General features: G+C 46.6%; 1 protein-coding gene across 2 annotated transcripts; it reads right to left on the bottom strand.

Annotated features, from left to right (window-relative positions):
* Positions 1–1,252: 1,252 nt before the first annotated feature.
* DUS3L (dihydrouridine synthase 3 like) lies at positions 1,253–12,476 on the bottom strand. Of its 2 annotated transcripts, XM_019513376.1 has the most exons (13): positions 12,401–12,476; positions 10,523–10,835; positions 9,292–9,894; positions 8,165–8,206; positions 7,876–8,028; positions 7,597–7,713; positions 6,481–6,546; positions 6,282–6,392; positions 5,566–5,662; positions 4,725–4,800; positions 3,388–3,576; positions 3,138–3,266; positions 1,253–1,449 (listed from the first exon to the last, which is right to left on the bottom strand). In XM_019513376.1, the coding sequence occupies exons 1-13, from the start codon at positions 12,436–12,438 to the stop codon at positions 1,377–1,379; spliced, it is 2,007 nt and encodes a 668-aa protein (XP_019368921.1). In that variant the 5' UTR covers positions 12,439–12,476; the 3' UTR covers positions 1,253–1,376. The 2 variants fall into 2 exon arrangements, 1 of the variants encoding a protein (XP_019368921.1); XR_002096635.1 differs by lacking the exons at positions 1,253–1,449; positions 3,138–3,266 and adding an exon at positions 4,010–4,169 and having other exon boundaries at positions 3,490–3,576.
* Positions 12,477–21,436: the final 8,960 nt, after the last annotated feature.

The raw sequence follows: 21,436 nt of genomic DNA on the forward strand, positions 1-21,436 counted from the left end.
AAAAAGAGGATTCAAGGCACCCCTAGTTAGACTCAAGTACCCCCTTGGAAAACTCTAGCTCTTACTTATTTCTTGACTATGGAAAAACAACAGACCAATTCTTTTTTTGCAAAGATCTCAAAGCCCAGAACGTTATTGATACTATGAATCCCTATTGGCAATTCCTGGGTTTATCATCTGAATCATGTGCAGGTGTTTCCACACTACCAGTCAGAGAGACTCAGACATTAGGGCAGGAAGGGCCCTCACGAGATCATTAGGTCCAGCCCCTTCCCGAGGGGCAGGAAGTCAGCTGGGGTCAGGTTACCCCAGCAAGATAAGCATCCAAGTGTTCCTTAAAGGTATCCAGAGTAGGTGCTTGGACCACCTCTGGGGGGAGGCTATTCCAGACTCTGGAGATTAGGACGGTAAAGAAATATTTCCTTGCATCCAGTCTAAAACAGTCTTCCAGTAGTTTATGACTGTTAGACCTTGTCTTCCTTTGGGACACCCTGGTGAACAAATGTTCTCCCAGTTCCTGATGCACACCCTTTATATACTTTATATATTAAGTACAGTCCTAATATTGCATGGCAACCCATGGCACCCTTATAAAGGATCTTATGGCATCATCTCTGATTGAAAATCACTGGCTTAAAGTTCAGGGCACTATCTTAAGACTAAAGTGACACAGGTTCTATTCTCTCCTAAACTATGCACCCCCAATGTGTCCTTGTTCAAGTCACTTAGTTTCTCTGTGCCTCAGATCGTCACCCATGAAATGGGGATAGTATTGCTCAAGCTCATAGGTGCATTATGAGGACAATACAATAAAGACTATAGGGCAGCATTTCTCAACCCGTTGGTCACAAGAATATATGAAAGGATCATGAACCAACATTAAAAATGCATTCTCCTTTAAAGGAGAAAAATATGGGAAACTGTGGCTTTTCCCTTGCAGGCTGGCAGGATTTCAGCCTGCAAGGGGCACCCCTTGGCCCACACACTGTGGGGCTGGGGGCATTGGGTCAGGAGTGAGGGGCACTGGACTGGCCATCACTGCTTATAAATGGGTCCTGGTACAAAAAAAAAGGTTGAGAACCGCTGCTATAGGGAACATTATTGTGATAGAGGATGTAGAAGTATTTTGGATTAGCTAGAACTGAGATGTTGGTAACAGGCTGCTCAAGGACCAGAGCTAGCAATATTCTGGCATCCGTCCCCAATTGCAAGGCTACATGCAGACAACACATCAAAACTGCAAATAAATAAGTAAAAAAATAAAAAGACCCATAACATTTTATTTGGTTCCCAAGCACAGTAGGGTCATCTGTATCTCACCAGAGCACTTCATAGTCTTCTCTTGATCTGCTGGTTTAAGGATTTCCTGGTCAGTACTATCTGTAAGAATTCGCCTTGTGTTTGGGTAGGAAGGTGAAGTTTGTAGGAACCGGTCCCAAGAGCATCTCACTGCAACAAAGCAAGGGATTGGTATTCATTCGTACCCTGATCCTCACGCTACCTCCCGCCAACACCCCCCCTCCAGTCCAAGCTGTGCCCTCTTCAGAGTATGAACTTCAGTCAAGGTTTTCTAACTTGGTGTCTGGTAATTCAACTCCCACAGACCCGCAGTGGGAATGAGGAGCCGAAATTCAATTTGTGCTCTTAAAAATATCCTCCCCTGCCTATCTTACTGCTTATGCCGAGCCACAGGCTGCTCGTTCTCAGCTATCAAGGGCCACGTGCCTAACTGATGTCAAATAATACAGCTGTACTGAAGTCAGTGGGGCAATGGAGGTTTCCATAAACTAAGGATCTGGCCTATCAATCCTAATATATTTCATATCTCAAAACTCAAATTATATTTAAGGTTGGATAGAATATTTGCTTTTATTGTGTTTTTGTGCCTTCTTTATGCACAATTCCTGGACGCTACTGTTTTCTCAATGTGAATTCATTACTCTTTTCCATTCCAAGACATGTAAGTAGAGAGTCCCACTAGAACAAGCAACAGCACACAAGCAAACTTTACATGTGTTGCATAAATATGCAGCTACTGGAGCACAGAACAAATAACGCACACTTCTACAACTGCCCTTCTGGAAAAAGATCGGTGCTTCTCTAAATTTTATTCTTTTAAAATTGTATTCTTTTAAAGTGAAAAAAAACTTTAAAAAGTTCTATATCTACAGTGAAAAGCACAGAACTGAGGTTTCCGAATCCTGAAGCCAAATAATCTTTGCTTGCAAAATGCCATTTTGAAAACGTGGCTGAAATGTAGGTGCAAGACAGGTGTTTTCATTACCAATAAAGCAGACACAGATTAGCAAAATCAGAGAAGGCTGCAGTCATGCTTTATTTCTGCTAACCTCCTCCATATCCATGAGATGGGAAATAGTAGCTGGAATTTCCACCTAAGCTGAGGCTGGCTAAATACCTGCAGAGTAATTGTCTGAACAATGACGACTTTTTGGATGCCATGAAAAATGTTTCCTGCATTCCATAGCATTAACTCAGGACATTAATAGTGCTGAGGGAGGAAAAGTCAGCCAGCCCCTCAAGTCTATTAGATTGGAAGCTCTTTGGGACAGGACCCATTTTTTTTTTTGTTCAGTCTGCACAGGGCCAGGCACCGTGGGAGCCCAGTCCATGCCTGGAGCTTTTGGAGGCTACTGCTGTACAAATGTATCGCGAGTACTGTGGAATCTCAGACCTCAAGGCATCACGTTATATTTTCCCAACCTTGTCCACCTCTCAAACAATAACTGATTACCAAGTGTTATCAGAAAGACCAATTCCTCTTAGGTTTCAATAGACAGATGTGATCTACAAAGGCATCCATGGACAGATACCAACAATGGGAGGATCATATGGCACTACCAGCTTTAACCAAGAAGCAAGGGACTGCATAATCTTCATAGCTTACATGCTGGAAAAGCAGATTATGTTTCCGCCACCGAGTTGGAAAAACAGGATCAACTCTTTAAAATGTGAAGTTCTATGAACCCTCCACACCGAAATAAGATGGTTCTAGTTCTAAAGGTGCACACAAGCAGATACTGAGATTTAGCAGAGTCCAGTATTTGAACTTTAAGCTGTAGGGAGGTAACAGCTGAGACCACATGCATGTTTTGTGGCAAATGATGTCAGACATTTACCTTATTTTAACCCAGTCATCCACATTTTGGCTTGCCATTAATGTCTCCAGATAGTCTCTCCCCATATAGTAAGGCGGTCGCTGGTTGATTTTCTGAGGTAGATATTCTAATAAGCCAGTTGGAATGTACCTTACGATGAAAACAGATGCAATGAATGTCGCCACATTTTATTAGTCTTCAAAATACAGCAGATGCAAAGGCCAAGCAAGAAAAAGCTCTTTACTACCCAAGGTCTCAGAAAGCAAATTACCTGCACAAGAATGACAGCCATTCCAGCATGAACTTCCTGGTTTTCTCCACTCCCTGGCTGTCTGAGCCCCAGTGTTCAAGGCCATAATTGGTGAAGTTTTTGAGAATATCAAACCTTTCACTGGAAGAGATGTCCCAGTGTCTTTGTTCCTTGATTTCAGTGAAAATCCAGGGTTTGATCAAAGCCCCTCTGTGATAAGACAAGATGCTCAGATCAAACAGGAAAATGGTTGTGACCAAAGACAACATGTTGGTTTTGCTATGAAGAGAAACCAGGGTGGTTTTTTGTTGGTATCTTTTATTGGAACAACTGTCTTGAGGTGGCAAACTGCAGTATTTTCTACGCTGTTGTTATATGCAAGTTGGTCCAATAAAAGATACACAAGAAAACCTTGGTTCTTACATAGACCTGGGAGCATCCTGGGTACAACACCACTCAAATCTTGCTATAAAATGTAACTTCAGAAACAGGCTTTTATGTTTGAGACAAAGATGACCGTCACCACAAAACAGTGAGTCTGTCTTCGCCCGACTCACTGAGAAAACCTCTAGTAAAAGCAGCTTTCCTACAAAGTGCAGACTTCGAAAGAGGACAAGAACAATTCTGCTAGTCTCGTTTTCACCTGGCTGTATTTTTAGGGCTTGATTATATATCCTTGTAGGAACAATTCCCCTTGATTTCACTGGATGTTACACATCCGGGAATAATTTAGTCCTGATTATTGTTCTTCTTCTACCTCTGGCCAGCTTTTCTTGGCCCTTTCTTTGCATTCACGGATCTACCTAGAACCAAGGCAGAACAAGCAGCTATCAGGTCCCAGCATCTCTTAAAAAAATGGACCTGCACACACTGTACACTTGAGATCAAAGGCAATGGGAGCTTAACACATGCTGAGTGGTAGTGAGCAAATAAGTGCTTTATGGCAGAGCTCCTGCATGCAGCACAGAGGCAGTGAAAACATACTTCTACCTAGGTAGACTCTCTTTCTACAAGGGGAGATAGGGACTAGCCATTTATCACAAAGGAAACACATGGTTTAACTGGGAGATCCAGGTTTTATCCCCAACTCTCAGATCATTTTCAGATACTGCTGACACTGAACAGAGCAAAGCTACTGCTCAATCATGACTGCACCTCTTTTAAAAGCTTCTCAAGGGCCAGCAACTTCAGTTGGAAACCATTTTAGGTCCTTTCACACATATCAGGCTCTAAATAAGGTTAAAAATAAAACAGCCCTGCCAAAAGCAAACCCACATTATCAGTGCTTTTTTCAACTTTTATTTCTGCTTCAATGCAGCTTAGAGACATGAGAATAAATCAGAAATATAGCCACTTGCCTTGCAATCATAATTCCCGAAACTCCAGTCTGCATGGCTTGATTAGCATCTTCGTAAGATAAAATATCGCCATTTCCTGTGTCAGGCAGAAAGAGAAACCAGGTCAGAGTAACAAACAAGTCAAAATGAGTTAATCTAGGCAAAGGATAAAATTTAAAACTGCCATATGCTCTGACAAGTGATCCCGTAAGATAGTCTCACGCATTCCCTGTTTATAGTTCCTCGTTTTGCCTTTTCAAATAAAGAGATGTTGTTTTTCTAACTGTCAGTCCTAACAGTTTGACCACAGTGTGGCTGATAGCTTCTTTCTGACTTGTGTTCTCCAAATGAGCACATTATTGGTCATATTCTGCCACCATCAACCTTCAAATTCTATCCTGTTAACACCTGTTCAGCCTCATGCTACCCTGGAGTTCGACAATAACTACATTGATAATGCATTAAAAAAAGGTATGGGCTCTCCTGCCTCTCCAAAGCCAATATAGCTACAGTGTTTTTGTCAAAGTCCATAACTGACCTAGCATGAACGCAGGGGGCTGGGCAGCATATTTATCTCTGTCCATTCACTGACCTGAGAGTGGCAATAAAAGTGGGGGGAATGAACCTGTTGGGTAAGAGGGACTCATTCTGTAGCCCAGAATTATATTCAAAACCATGGGGCCAGCTACTAATATCAGCTGATAGTACTCCACCTTTGGACACCACTTCATGGGTTTGCCATTACTTGTCTTGTTACTTTAGGTTTTCCCATTGACTGTTTGTGTTCAGGTCTCTTAACATTTTAACTCTCCACAAATCACATTTCACAGGAAAAGTATACTAAATCAGCAAAGAAACCTACCAAATAGAGGCATTGGGCTGGCTATTTTAGCACATTCTGCTATGTACTCCCAGTCTGCAACCTTTGTGTAACGCTGTTCTCTAGATCGTCCATGAAGCTGAAAGAAGAAAAAAAAGACAGTGTTAGCACCTCTCCAAGCATGTAAGATGAAACAGAAGCAGAAGACAAGCAACTACAAGCAACAGACTGTACACAAGACAACAAATTCAGGGGACGCAGGAGTGAAAGACCCAGCTAGATAAAGCCTTGGCTGGGATGTAGTTGGGGCTGGTCCTGCTCAAGCAGGGGGATGGACTAGATGTGACCTCCTGAGGTCCCTTCCAACCCACATTTTCTATGATTCTATGAAATGCTGCAATAACAGAGAGCATAATTAACCTCCAGACCTCCAAGCTGCAGTGAACTGCAAAGAACTGGTTATCAGAACTGAAGAAAGATGAATACTTTACAGATAAGTGCAATATTTCAGCTGTATGGAAACTACAGGGATTATCAGCGTGGACAGAGATCAGGATGTTGGTAACTATGATGTGCCCAGCTCTGTTCTCTCCCCCCAGCAACAAAGCTTTGCTCAAAGGGCTGGGTTCATGCCCCTATCTCAAGCATTACCAAAAGGACTGTTACTGGGTTTTATGCATCTCAAGGGCCACAGATAAGCAAAGAACCACAGATACAATTTCAATCCCCTGACATCACCCACAGCAAGGTTCCTGTACCGTAACCATGGAAGCTCCCCACTCCCGGAGGCTGGGGATTACTTTATGAGCCAGGTTGACTTTTTCTTGCACACCAGTCCTTATCTTCACAGTCAGAGGAACATCCAGTACCTGTGGAGACAGTGCAGTGAAGCAAAACCAGACAGAAGAGCCTTGTTCAGAAACTTGCTCCTTTCCACTAGACATGACATCTACTCACCGAGTTCATCCCTCTGACAATCTGTTCAAACTTGTTGGAACGGGTCATTAAGGCACAACCACCTCCCTGCAGGATAAAATAGGCACTATCATAAATCTTTGTATTTTCACCTAATCAAAGAGCATTGGTGGAACCTGCCACACAAATGCTTTTTCCTTGCAACAAACAGAAAACTGGAGGTGCTTCCATCTTAAAGAGTCATTACGATCCAAACACTGCACCTTTTCCTTCAGAAGATCTGCCCTAACTGTGAAAGTCCGGGACATACAGTCCGTGGATGTCACTACAGGACTTGCTACTGTGCCTAACTAGTTTTTAGGCGTTTTACACGGTTCATGGGATGACAGTCTATGCTCTGTTAGACTGAGGTCAGACTGGGTGATCTCAATGCCCCCTTGTGGGTGCATTACTTAAAGACCTCTCAAATTAGAGAGGTTTAGACTAGACGTTAGAAGGCACTACTTCACAGTCAGGGCGGCTAGGATCTGGACCCAACTTCCAAGGGAAGTGGTGATGGCTCCTACCCTGGGGGTCTTTAAGAGGAGGCTTGACGTTTACCTGGCTGGGGTCATTTGAGCCCAGTTTTCTCTCCTGCCAATGGCAGGGGGTTGGACTAGAAGATCTACAAGGTCCCTTCTGACCCTACATCTATGAATTTATGAAATGGGATCCAGCTACAAAAAAAAAAAATCACTGAAACGTGTTTCAGGAGACCAGGCTTGATTTTTCAATCCCAGGTTAACCAAAAAGCCACTTAATTACTTGTTAAAACAAGCAGATTTGATTTGAAATCACTGCATCTTCCTATAGGAATAGAGGGAGCAAAAAACTAAGTAGTTTTCTTAAGACAAAGATCCATTTATGGAAGGGCTCACATGACCTAGTTGCCTGTGATAAGAGGCCTTGGACTCAATCACCCAACAGGTCCCCTTCACTCCTTTGTTACTAGACAGACCCTGGAATAGGGAGGGTTAAACTCTAGGTATAGGAATGATGGTCCTCAGATTCAGTAGGAAAGAGCAGCCTTTATGCTATGCTGGAAACAGATCAGGTATTGGGAGGTAAAGCAGAGAAACACCCATTCAGGGAGATGGTGGATTCTGCTCAACTCATTACCTTTTTATACACCAGATCAATTGGGCAGCCAACATTGATGTCTACAAAATCCACCTCAATATTCTGATTTAGGAGCTCTGCACATCTTGTCATGGTGTCAGGAAATGCACCCTCCAGCTGCAAAGGCAAGACAGGACAGAAATCAGCCGAGGCAGATGACTTCCCTATGAGAAATGCCTGAGTCTCAGCTCAAAGACAAGGGCACTTGGGTGATGTCTCTCCACGTAAAACATGAGATTTGTACCCAGTTTTCCTCATTACTGAAACAACCATCCTGACCTGCACTCCAAAGAGGTCTTCCGTGCAATGCCGCTTCAAGAGAGCCCATTCGGATGACTGGCCTTGAAGCAAGTTTGTGCACACAGCCATTTCTCCACAAGTGACGTCTGCTCCAAAGCGCTTGCATATTCTCCGGAAAGGGAGATTACCACACTGAGGGCCAGCCCAAGAGGAGAGAGTGAGAAAAATGATCTGTGCAGTTTTCAGGCAGAACCATCTGTATGACACCCATGCCCCAATTCCTTACCAGTGCCAAACACACCCGTTACGTCAGAACCAGCCTACATACCGTGGTTAAGGGAGCCAGGTAGAGTTTGCCTTGGATATCCAACTGGAAAACAAAGAAAGAGGAAGAGCATTTTAGAGCTTTCCAAAGGGAGGCTTATTGTCCCTAGTGTAACAGCATTTCTGCGCACATTTTCTCTCCTAAGTCATCCGCAGTCAAGTTCAGAAAGGCAGAATTTACGGCACTTGCAGAAGGGCAATTCTAAAGTAGCAAATACCCATTGTCCCACCAGCATGAGGGGACCTGTAAAGTATTTATTACTAACTGAGAAACATCACAACTCTTAGAAATCCAACTAGTCAACTCCCTGAGCCTGTGAGAGATGCAAAACAGGATAGAAGGGAAGATGGATAGGGAGAGGCAGGAGAGGAATGCACAGTGCACGTGCATTGGTAACATCCTACTCTTACCCACAGCCTGGAGACCTAGGGGTTTATTCTGTGTATGGAGAATCATGCACACACTGAAGGCAAGGCTCAAACCTGAGATCCAGGAGCTGTCTAATCATGGTGGACAGCATTAAACAGTTGGATCCAGTTGTGTGCAGCAGCCCTATCTCCTTGCTAAGGGAGTGTGATACCCACCTTGACTATAAGATGACCCCACAGATGAAAAAAAATGCCTTTGAGCTCTCATTTAAACATGGATTTGAACAGATTTTTCCACCCATTGGCCAAAGGAACAAAGCCTAGTGTTTGTCCATGCAGAAAATACACAGGGTGCCCCACCCCAAGGCCATGTACAGCAGGTATACAGCAGCCTGTTTTTACACACCTCCATTGGAAAAAAAATCAGTCCTGCCCCATCACTTTTCTTCGTGCACTTCTCCCCCCACAACTGCTCTGTTCCTCTCCAACGATGATATTTGTGGGTCTATCCATTTAGCGCCCCTCCTAGAAACACAGCCATGCTGACTAGGTGGCTCTTCTTCCTGCCTGACTCCTCCATCTTCTTGGGAAAGGCACCTATGGCTCCTCAGTGCACTCACTCAGCCAAGATTCCTACACCCCCAAGCTGAGGTGTTTTAAACCACTTCGACTGCTGTCCAGCAGACCCCAGCAGAAACCCATGTCCACTTGCACCAGAGCTGCCCCCATGGCTAGGACCCCCGCACCAGTTATAGCACTTACCGTTTTCTTCTCACATGGCCGTAGTTTTACGATATCCTCATCAGTCACAGAACCTATTGTTTTGACAGCAGAGTTCTCCAATTCACTCGTGGGGCAAGGGCTTTGTGGAGCCACTGGTTTGGGAGCATCTCCACCCTCTGTTGGTACCTGAAGATCTTGTGCTTCCTCTCCATGTTTCAAACCCACACTCTCAGGGCTGCTCCTGGATGCTGTGCAGTTTGTCACCCCCTTCTCCCCTGCTGAGCCACTTGTGGCTTTATTTCCCCCTTTGCTGCCAGCCTTGGCCAGTTGACAAAGGTACTTGTTGGCTTTTTCAAAGCAAACCTTCTTCTTGCGCAGCTGCTGTTGGAGCTCCTTGCTGAGGTTGTTCCTCACCTGTGATTTCCCTTCCCACTGCTTCATAAGGTCCTCATTAACCAGGTTCCTGTAATCCTCCCCAAGGTGGGTCTTAGCAAAGCGGCAAGTGACTCCATAAATACACTTCCCAAAGGTCTGGAAGAGCACGCAGCTCTTTCCGAGATCGGCAGGCTTCACAGCCATGTACTCCCCCACATCATGTAGGAAGCGGCACTGTGAGCCGAAGCGGCAATTCTCTGCATGTTCCTTTAATGACAAGCACATGTTGCTGATGTAAGACCTCCACCAACTCCCCAGCAAATTTTTATGCTATGCAACAGAAAGCAACTGTTGCACTTGTTCACAAGAACAGTATGTCACTTCTAGACAAACTACCTGGACCCCTTCAAAGCAAAAATGAAGCCAGAGTTGGCCTGCTCCTGACAGTAGCTACAGATTCTTTAATTGTAAGCCACCTTCCAAGAATTTGGGTTCCTAATGCATCAGCAGCAAGGGATACATTTTGCTGTGATATGGATATGCTCTTCTGGAAGGGATACTTCAGCTGCAAAGCCTCAGGGAAGCTGTGTGGTATTTAAGCCTTGTTTATCTTTGTGGTTTTTGCAGTGGTGCAACCTTCTCCCCTGAGAATATAATACACAGTTTGCATTGGTGCATCACATCCCAGTAATTCATACCAGGGCCAGCCCCATTTGGCACTCATAGCACATCTGTATAAGGATTTGCACTGGGAGGTTACACCTGCGATGCTATACTGGTGCAATTTTTCCTCAACTAGACAAGCCCTAAGGGAAGGTTCAACAGAGTTTAAGCAAGTTCTTTGAAACCTCTGGATGCAAAAGTCAGTGGGTTACAGCCTATTCCATGCACTCACCTGGGTTACTGATGGGCACAGCCTGTTCTTTTCATAATGATTTGGCTTCATACATGGCCGATTCTTGTTCTGTCCTCGGGCTCTCTTCCTTTCCCGGGGTTCCTCCCTCCCTCTTGCACCTTCCTCAACTTCTCCTTGGCTTTCTTCCTTCCCAACTTGATCACCACTGTCCAGCTTCAGTCGTTTGGCTGGAGGCTCATTTTGGTCATTGCTGGTAGACTCTTGCTCCCCATCAACCTGATTGATTTCCTGATTCCTGGATTCCCTTTCTGCTTTAAGATATGTGTGGAACTGCTCTTTGGAGGAGAGATACCTACAGAGCAAGAGAGTTCTCATTAAACATGTGCCTGGTGGTTTGACATATGCTACCTGCATTGTTCTTCTGACGATGAGAACAGGGAGTCAAAAAGCAGCAAATTCCCAACAAAGCAGCTGAAATACATTATTGCTCTTTTAGCTGCACATGGCTCATGAGTGCAAAGCACAAAGTGGCCACATCCAGATGAGTGCAGATGTTTGGTTCCCCAGGTACAAGTAGCTGCAGCACGGGGAACGCCGTGCCATGTGCACTTTGGTGTGCGACGAGTCACCCTGGGTGGGGTAGGGGAGGTAAGGTCAGCAGCCTTACCTGGGGTCCTAGGGCTGCAGCTGTGGTGATCCTGCCGGCAGAGCCTGGCTGGCAGCTGTAGCACGGCTCTGGGTGGCCCAGCTCTGCTTTTCAGGGGTCAAAAAGACCCGCAGAAAAAAAACCTGGAGCAGTGCACATACGGGCAGCATGCCGTTGCAGCGCAGAGAACAGCTGACTGCACAGCTGCACTCATCTGGGTGTGCCCAGTAGGGTCATTCTTGGCCTGCTCTTCCCCTCTTCTTTCAAGATGCTGGGCTTACAGATTGAGACCTGCTTCTCCACTACATTCAGGCTCTGCCTAAAGTAAGTAGGAAGTACCTACTCATATTGGTCTAGAGGGAAAGGCAATCAGGACTCACAAGAGAGATGATATCTTTTATTAGACCAACGAGATTTTTTTTTTTTTGCAAGAGTTTTGTTGATATCATCTCTACTAGGAAGTGTCTCGCGCTTCTGATACACAATGCTTTACAGCGGCAGACAATTGGGCACAGCAAAGCTCGGCTCCCATTTCTGCCCCAGCGCACCTCCAACCGTCTCCTCGGTGGCTGGGCACAGGGGCAGCTGGACGGTCTCAGGCACCTTGTGCTGCGCAGGCAGCATGTCCTGCAGACGCGATACGGAGCAGTTTGCAGAGACCACATCAGCGCAATGGTCAAATGCAAATGACAGCTTTGACGTGCCCAACCCAAGCGTGTGCCCTGCCGAGCTGCACGTTGCTCATGTCGGTGGACGTCTCCAAGGCATTTGAGACAGCTCCCCACCTTCACAAGTCCGATAAAGCCTCGCTGTCACCACCTTCATTGGTAAAGCCGTCGCAAGCCTCGCTGCTGCCGCCTTGTTTTAGAGTGAATGGCAAAACTGTGCAAGCGTCTGCAGGGACTGCTCACGTGAGGTGCGCTCACCTCACCTGCGTCTCCTCCTGCCTTGACTGTTTCTACCTGTGGTGGGTTTTGACATTGCCTCAGTCTGAAAGCTCCCTGCGATGAAGAATTTAACCAGCTGGCAGAGCACACGGCAAAACGGGGCCCTGACCTCGGACTCGGCCCTCGCTGCCTGTTCTCCCGGGATAAAAGCCAGCTGTTTATCCTGGGAGAGACAGAGCACCCGCCCGCCCACACCGCCGGATTGGCGGGGCTCGATCCCTTTGGGGAGGGGGAGGATGCTTTTTATGGCGGGACAAATAGGGGCGTGACGAGCGTGGGCAGACAGACGTGCAGCACCTGCCACCCGCCCCGCCCCACACTCACCCCGCGCGGATGCACGCCACGCCGGCCGCCGCCTCCATGCTGCCCCGGGGAGCGCAGCGCGCATGCGCATAGCCCGGATGCGGGAACAGGACGGAAGGGGCATGGGCTGTACCATGGGGAGGTGGAGGGAGCCGGCTGGGCCATACCATGTGGTGGGGGAGGGGACGAGAGTATAAATAGCCGGGCGCAGGCGATAGGCAGGTGTTTGCCGGTAGGGGCCCGCAGAGGCGGTTGGGTGTTGGTGGGCTCTGCGGGGTATGTGTTTAAAAAAAACCAAAAAAAAAAAAAAAAAGGGAAAAAGAAGGGCTTTGCAGGGGATGTGTTAACGAAAAAAGAATGGAAGAAGAAGAAAATCTCTGTAGAAAATGTATTTAAAAAAAGAAAAAATAGGGCTCTGCCAGGGGTGCATTTAAAAAAAGGGGAAAAAAAAAAAGAAAAGGGCTCTTACGGGGATGTGTTGAAAAAAAGGGCTCTGCAGGGGATGCATTGAAAAAGCAAGGAAGAAATGAGAAAGAAGAAAGGCTCTTCAGGGAATGATTAAAAAAGGACTGTAGGGGATGCATTAAAAGGGCTCTGCAGAGATGTTAAAAAAAGGAAAAAAAGAAAGGTTCTGCAGGAAATGTATTAGGAAAAAAACAGGCTCTCCAGGGGATGCATTTAAAAAAAAACAAGAAAAGGGCTCTCCAGGGGATGTTGAAGAAAAAAGGAAGCAAGGAGAAGGAAAGAAGAGAGGTTCTGCAGGGAATGTATTAAAAAAAAACCGGGCTGTGCAGGGGAGCCTGCCACAGCCTCTCCGAGTCAGGGCTGCCTAGCCCTCCAGAAAACGCGGGGTGTGGGGGCACAGCCCCACTGGCCTATCGTGGCACCGAGCCTGGGGAAGCCAAAGCTGGTGACCCGGGTAACATGGTGCCAGAGCCTACGTCTCTCAGCTGCTTGTGCAGCCTTTCCCTCAGGGTCAAAGTCCAGCAACTATTATAGGGTCAGCACCAGCTCCGAGGCCTGCATCATTTCTTGGAGCGCCACCCCCCCGGCCCTGCCTGCCTGCAGCTTCACCCACCTTGTAGGCCCCAGGGCAGGGGCACCCCCATGGGTGTGCCCAGGCAGCTGTGGCTACTTTTCCTTTAAAAAAGTAGCTCACTTGCCAACTTGTGCAGCCCTTCAAGTGCTGAGATGGCCTGGTTGTGTGGCAGCCCTTTCATTGTCCATCTTTCCCTTACTTCTGAAAGTGCTTGTTCTCCAGCAGGATATTTCTTAAGTTGACCTACTGGGCCTCCACTCTGGGTCCTAGGGGGAGGGAGAAGATGGAGCTTTAAAGAAGTTAGAGGTGAAAGGAGTTAGAGTTGGTCATTGCTGGTAGACTCTTGCTCCCCATCAACGAGATTGATTTCCTGAGTCCTGGATTCCCTTTCTGCTTTAACGTATGCGTGGAACTGCTCTTTGGAGGCAAGATACGTACAGAGCAAGAGATTTCTTATTAAACTAGTGCCCGGCGGTTTGACATACACTACCTGCAAGGACCTCATTTTTCTTATGATGATGAGACTAGGGAGTGAAAAATAGGGAGCTGTTTTCTTCCGAGTAGAGTAAATTAGTCATCCCAAGTTTTAATGTAAGAGGGAGAGTGGAGAGGAGAGGCCCCCTGGCTCCACTGTTGTCACTTCCACAGCAAAGAATGACTTTTTTTAATGAACTAGCACCTTGTAGCCATATAGCCACCAGTGCTTCATGAATATGAAGTGCAGCATATATCCATATATCTAGCCATATTCCCAGCACTTCATGAATTTGAAGGCTAGCACCTTCTACCCATGTATCCACCAGCACTATTCCTGCTTGATGCAGGGCGCTGGACCTGATGATCTTCTAAGGTCCCTTCTGGCCTTACAATCTATGAAGCTATTAATATTGAGCTGCACACAATCCACATACAGTAGGCAAATATTATCCCTATTTAAAGTTGGAGGACCTTGCCTCAGTTCCCAGTCAGTCAGTGGCCAAACTGGACTCTGTCTCCATTAATAAAAGCACGTATTTTGTGAGGAAGCTGCCCTTTAGCCCTCCTTGTCCTAAAAACAGTGCTTTGTCTTTTAAGGTTATTTTCCATATTTCCAAGCAGCTACATTTGTTTGCAGCACATGACTCCTCCTTGTTAAGGTGGCATATGCAGGACATACTCCAAGTTGCCAATCATTTGATCTAAACTGAGGGTATGAACTATTTCATGTTGAAGAGCAAAGTAAATCCAACTCCCAAGAGTTTCCCATGAGCAGGGCTGCACTGCTGGTTGCTCTACTGACAAAGTTTTCCATGTTACAACCCAAGTAAGGAATGGGAAGGTTTCATACTCCCCTCCCTCCTGGCCGGTGGGAAGAAATTATGTGCTTTCTGTATGCGTCTCTCAACGAGCTGCAAGGCTTAGTGCCTTCTTCCCAGGGACAGCTCCCAAACTGTTTGGGTAACATGATAGATGGGGATGTTGCCAAACAATAACCCCTGGGCCCTGGGAATGTAGATCATCTTCTCAGGGTGATTCAAGCCGTTACATATATTGGCTGCAGCACTGGGACCCTGCCAGAAATTCTTGGGGGGTTGGGGCCAATACGTTACACAGCTCGGCAATCAGCAGGGCAGGAAATCACCAGTGCTTTGCTCAGACCAGTTAAAGAGTCTTTCCTTGTGACATTTTTGGCCTGTGGGGTGCCAATTGAAGACAGTGAGCAATACTCCAGCTGCAGTGCTTCCCTGTTCTTCAGCCAGCACGCAGCTGAGAAAAAGGGGTTGGGTCTGCTATTGCAGCTTCGGACTTCAGTAAATGCAGGAAATCGCTTCCAAAAGTGTAGATTCATCCTTATATCGGAAGCAGAGAGAAGGCTTCCCTTGTCTAAGGATTTTGCAGGGGCTGATCTGACCCCGGCTCAGGATAAGTCAGCTCCCCCTACTGCAACTGAGGATGAGCAAATGGTTATGCCTCTGCACCTGCAGCATAGATGTTCAAGGGGGCAGAGTTAAGGTTATTCATGGAACTTTTTACTTTCATATTTCCTAACTTCTGGGACTGAATGGTAGTCCCTTCAAGTCTCACCGGGATTGCATTTTGGCTGGAACGTTCAATGTAGCAGAAACGTTCTTTCCTTCTCGGAGGGTGGGCAGCATCACGTGCCTCGGGCATGTCGCTGGGAGAAGCGATTTTGGCTGATTGGATATTAATTAGTTCTGGAGAGAAATGTGAGGAATGTAGAATACTATTTTAAGCTTCAGTTTGGCTGAGGAAAGGGAGGAAGGAAGGAAATGGGGCCCTGGGGACTAATGAAATGAGTTCACTGATGTTTTTGTGGAGCAACGCACTGAAAGCAATCTGCTTTTGACTCCATCTGCGGTTGGCCGGGGTCAGAGCTGTCCATGTCTAATCCCTTCCAGTGCGGCGTTGAGAGAGTTTATGAAGCAGATCTTCAAGATTTTGTCCTGAGGGTCTCTGAATTAAGGTCCTAGAAAATGGAATAAGACATATCCAGATTCACCCACTGAAATCAAGCCCTGGCTGGTTGGTAGTGCTTGAAAATGCTCCGTGGCTGCTTCATGACATACATGAATGAAGTCTAGGGGTCTCAGTCTTCTCCTGGACAGCCTCAGTAGGGATGTCCAGCGCTCACTCCTTTTTCACCCCTAGCTCTACCTGGGTCTCATTTGTTTTGTGAAATAAGGAGAACAAATGCACGTGAAGCCTGCATTCCTGCTGCCTGGTCTGTGACTAAATGTGAAGCTGGAAGCCCCAGGGCTGCCAACCCAGCATCACTCACTGGCACTGAAATAACCTTGAAATAAAAGCAACACTCAATTAACTTGCAGTGAAAGGCAAAAAGTGAAAGGTCAGCCACAGGAAGGTGTGATATACACAAGGAGAACCGAATTAGAAACCATGCGGTCAATTAATTAACCAAGTTAAACAGGACTCGTTAATGAAAATATATGTTCTGCAGATTCCTGCACAAGTCAGGTACTTCAGGCTCATCGGCTACTCAGATATGGAAAAAAAGCCAGGATGCGTATCAGCCAGGAGAGGGCACTCGTACAGCTTTTGATATAGTGTAATAGAAACCCAGACATGCTACTTTTGCTTGGACATTAGTGTAATTGCACTTGTCAGTGTAAAGTTTTGACAGTCTCCCTTGCTGGGGGCTGTGCGGGGCAGTGTGTCGCAGCTTCTGGATGTAAGCAGAGAAATTAGCATGGAAAAGACTGACCATGTCCTGTTCGCCTGACCTTCAATGTGAGATCCTGGTGTATATTTTCTACCTTTTGTCCACTCGACTGCAAGTTCCATTGAGTCCTTCTGTCCAGGAGATTGATCCTGGTCAAGGTTTTTTTCTTGACATTAAAGCTTAGAGCCTTAGAACCAAATCTAACCCAAATTCATGATTGATTTCATCCTTTTTGAAACTCACGTTTTCAGCAAATTTACTAGTTGCTGAAAATAAAAATTGGCCAGCTCTCCACAGTACATCTTGCCTCTTCCCTTGCCCACATCCCTGTGGACACACAGCTTGCACCTGCTGGCTCACGGCCATCTACAGCGACATATTTTCATACGGCCCATCCTGTTGCACATGTACTTGCGCTGTGTACCCCTGTCTACATTCTCACCTTCAACATCTTCACGTCTCTGCCTCTCACACACATGCACACCTCTTAAGCACTTTCTTGACCTGTGCTACAGATCGACTACTGCCTGATGCTTCACAATGATGATGCTACAGTCTTTTTCTCAAGAGGTTAAAAGCTACCTTAAGACCTGGTCCTTCCCCAGTAGTTGCATCCTAAGTCCCCTCCTGTGGTGAACACAGCCAGTGGTGGGTGTCCTGTGTTAGGGTCCCTCTAATTAGTAACTGGGTGACAACAGGATGTAGGGCGAGTTGTTTTACAACCTAAGTACCTTGTCCATATATTTGTTGCAAGCAGTTTGTGTAAGCCTCTGCTACTAGAAAGCAGACTCAGGAATCAGCTGGCTTGCCACAGATCCATGCAATAGGAAAAACATGCCTGGATTGTAGCTGCAGCCTCTGTTTGTCCTCAGTCCCACTCTTGCTGCGTGACTCGGACAGGAACAACATCTGTTGATTTTTAGAGTCGCACATGGTTTTCTTTAGTTTATTAAATGTGACACCATGGTATTTCCAGTGCCAAAGCATGTTCCTTTTCAGTCCATCAATACTTTCTAGCTGCTCTGTAGCTCTGACGAAAATTGCAGCCCCTTCAGTGCCATGATCCGCTCGGGACTAATGATCACTTTAGGGGAGTCCCATGTGCACACCCTTCTTCCTAGAGACAGCTGCTGGGGAAGAATGTGTTTTACGTTGTCTTCATGGCCACTGCGGGAGCTGGTCCCAGAACATCAGGATGTGCAGGGATCTTGCGAGCTATCTGGACTCTGGTACATGCCACGACCCAGCTCCTGTGCCACCTCACCCCTTCTTTATCTTCTGTAACCTTGTGAAACTACATCTGGACTGATGGCCAAGTTCATTCCCCAGGGATAGACATCTACAGGAGAAATCTGAAGCTTAAGGAAGATTGTACGAAATAAAATCCTCAAGGTAGTGTAGGCCCTCGCCAACATTGTGCGAGAAGCAGCGATTGGTACCCTGATTATTTCTGTCTCCGTATTAGCCTGCAAGTGGCACAGACACAGTCAGCTGAACTGACGGCAACCAGTCAGGTTTGGTACCCCCAGATTTTCTCTTTTGTCTCCTCAGTTCCCAAAGTTAGTGACATATGGTATCCTTCCATCCTGGTTTTGTTCCACAAGATAAAATAGCACAGGAGGAAACCTAGTCCCATGCCTATACAAACAAATCAAGCACAGTTTGTAGTCGGATGGACTGGTTATTTCATGTGTCAGCTCTGAAATAAGAACGCCATTGCTGTGTATCATGGGCCCTACTCTTCTAAAGGTGATTCCCCTTTATCCGGTGTGGTTGTGCTGTAGGAGAGTCTCATTTCTGTGCCCTGCGTGGCCATGGCATTATGCACGGTCCCAGCATGCAGCATGGTGCCATCTGCAACATCCCAAGTGTTTGTAGGATCTGGAGTGAAAAGTGACTTGTATTGTCCCCTCAGCACACATTTAATTGATGTTAGTGGAATGGAGTCATGTGCTCAAAGGTAGGCCCATATTAAGCTAAGTCATTTGCTTAACGGGGCCATAATCCATACAATGCAAACACAACTACAAACAAAGGCAAGAGGAATAATGAGAAACTAGTATTTTGTAGTGAATTTTATTTTTATGGAGGTGGCAGGATGTCACCTGACCTCCCACCCAGCCCTTCGGAGATCAGTGAAACTGCTTTGGCTGAACAGACCTAATAACTATCATATGGTAACTTTAGGCTCCCAGCGTGCTTTCAGGGGACAAACGATCCTGTCTAGCTCCTTGTTCCAAAAACTGCTGCCAGCTTGGCTTTTGCTGTTGGAGGGTGAGAATCTGGCAGTGCTGGAAACAGTCATTAGCTTTTTTTCAATTAGACCTTGGCAAGCCCCAAGATGTAAAAGTCAGGCAGAAAGCAAAAGGGCTTTGGCTGGGGTCTTTGAGTCTAAACATGAGCAGGGCCATCAGGCTAACTGGACTCGCAAGGGAACGGAAAAACATTAAATCTTCAGATTATCCCTTACATTCCCCTTCCCAAGGGGAGGCCAATGGGTACTTATTTCCCTCCTCTTGCTGAAGGGCAAGGGCCTGTTCACTATCATTTTTTTCATATTCAGTCAAGTCAAGGTCTCCACTGAGCAAACTAGTTATGCGCATGCTTAACTTGAAGTGTGTAGGCACCCCTGAGACAGTGAGTGTGTAGTTATGCTCTTCAGGTACTCCATTGAAGTGACTGATGGATAGGAAGGGGCACGGGCATAATCCAGCAGATCCTGAGACTCGGGAGGGGAATTTAACAGCAGCCTTCAACTCCCTGAAGGGTGGTTACAAAGAGGATGGAGCTGGACTGTTCTCGGTGGGGGCAGATGACAGAACAAGGAGCAGTGGGCTCAAGTTGCAGCAAGGGAAGTTGAGTTTTGATATCAGGAAAACTTACTCACTAGGAGGGTGGTGAAGCACTGGAACAGGTTACCCAGAGGTGGGAAAATCTCTGCCCTCGGGGTGGTTTTAAGGGCTGAGTAGACAAACTTTTGGCTGGGATGATGTAGTTGGAGCTGGTCCTGCTTGGAGCGCAGGGGGTTGGACTAGATGTGACCTCCTAAGGTCCCCTTCAACCCTAATTTTCTATTATGATTCTATGAGCCCATTCGTGCTGTGTTCAACAAGTCATTCAGAATCACCAACCCTGAGCAGTCAAGTGGCATGAGTCATGTAATGATCAGCAGGTTTTCAAAATGCTGCTTCAGATTTGTTCACTTGCCTTTTTGTTTTAAAATGGGAAGAGATTTTCAATGCAACCCAAGGGATTTGGGTACCCAGTTCCCTGTTCACATACCACCTGGCTCCCTTAAGTGTTTTTGAAAATTTCATCTCATCTCCCCCTAAAAGAAGAGCTCTCTTAGGGACACGGTCTGGGCAGTGCTGCCCGAGTCTGGCTCCAGTGTGACCGTCTTCCCCACAACTCCCTGCCTCTCTGCAAATCATCAATATAGTCATATACTGTATGCATTTCCTTAGCAAATTATCTACATGCGTCTAGGGCTGCAGGGGGACTGAAGTACTGGCAGAGAGCGGCAGAATGCTTGTTGCCATGAGAAGGAGCCATGCACACAGTGGAGTCCTAAGGAGCGTGTCGCAGGTCTGCGGCATGGACAGGGCATTGCAAGGGGGTCTTTCCTGGAGCCTGACTGTGCTAGGCCTGACGCGTGGCACTGATGCCAACATCCGCTTTCCCAACACAAATCCACGATGTGCCAAAGGTGGCAGTGGGTGGCTTCGTGCCCATCTTGGATTCTTCTACAGGGCTGTGCTTCATCGCTTCTTGGCTAGTCTGCCGTCGCTCCGTGCGGGGCTGAGGGATGGTTGTGGAAGGGTCTTTCCTTTATCTGGCTCTGCAGGCTCTGCTGAAGCTTCATCCCATTTTTCCCTGAGAAGGGGGATGACAGCGGATTAAAGCATGTCCGGGCCTGATAAGTGCGGATGCAGGGTTAAGCTGTGCGGGTGACGGTGGGTTTGGCAGGTCCGGAGTTGCCTGCCACAGGGAATTTGCCGAGATGGAGGCAAACATGGCAGAGAGGGGGTTCAGATTATGCTTAACTACCAGATCGTTGTGTCACTGCCGGTGTAAGCAATCACCCCCCATGCCCCCCACTTCTTCACAGCTTGGGTAAGCCGCACCCCCCACAGCTCCCAGTCGGCCGTAGGCTGAGCGCTCGCCTTTCTGTTTCAGTCTGCTTCATCCACAGGCAGTGGCACCATGATCTGGTTATTGCCATGGGCACAATGGGACAATTGAATAATAATAAAAAGGATGACTACTTAAAAATGCTTCTCTCTACGGGTCTGATGTGGTATAGAAAGCCCTTCTGTCCTTTGCTAGGGAGTATACTACTGGAAGCTGAACAAGGTAGAGATACAGGGTATCAGATACTCCCTTCTTTACCTCCAAATCTGTGTTCAAAGATCCATAATTTCTGCTCAGCAGTAACAAAGGGGCTCAGTTCCGTGCCATCTGACCGCCTCCTGGGAACATCGGATTTGACAATGGAAAACCAAACAAACCATGTTTGTTAGGCGGCGTTTTTCTCGTCCGGGGAAAGAAATGCACGGTGTACTTAAACTTCAGACCCTATTATGCTATTCACTTTGATCTAAGTCTCTTTTCCCATTGCAAGTGAAACTGTTCACACAGCAAATTGTCCCAAAGAAAAGGATATTGCAGCAAGGGCTATGATGGGAATCTGGAAGCAATTTAATGAAGAGGAAAGGTAATTAGAGCAGCCTTCCCATCTCCTGTCCATCCGACAGCTTAGTGGGCATTAAAGACTGGGAGCTGTGAAAACAAAAATGCTGATCTCCAGAGTTAAGATCCTAAAAGAACTGGTTGTTTT

This window comes from Gavialis gangeticus, unplaced genomic scaffold, assembly GCF_001723915.1.
Source record: "Gavialis gangeticus isolate Ggan-Ray unplaced genomic scaffold, GavGan_comp1, whole genome shotgun sequence".
Taxonomy (NCBI): Eukaryota; Metazoa; Chordata; order Crocodylia; family Gavialidae; genus Gavialis; species Gavialis gangeticus.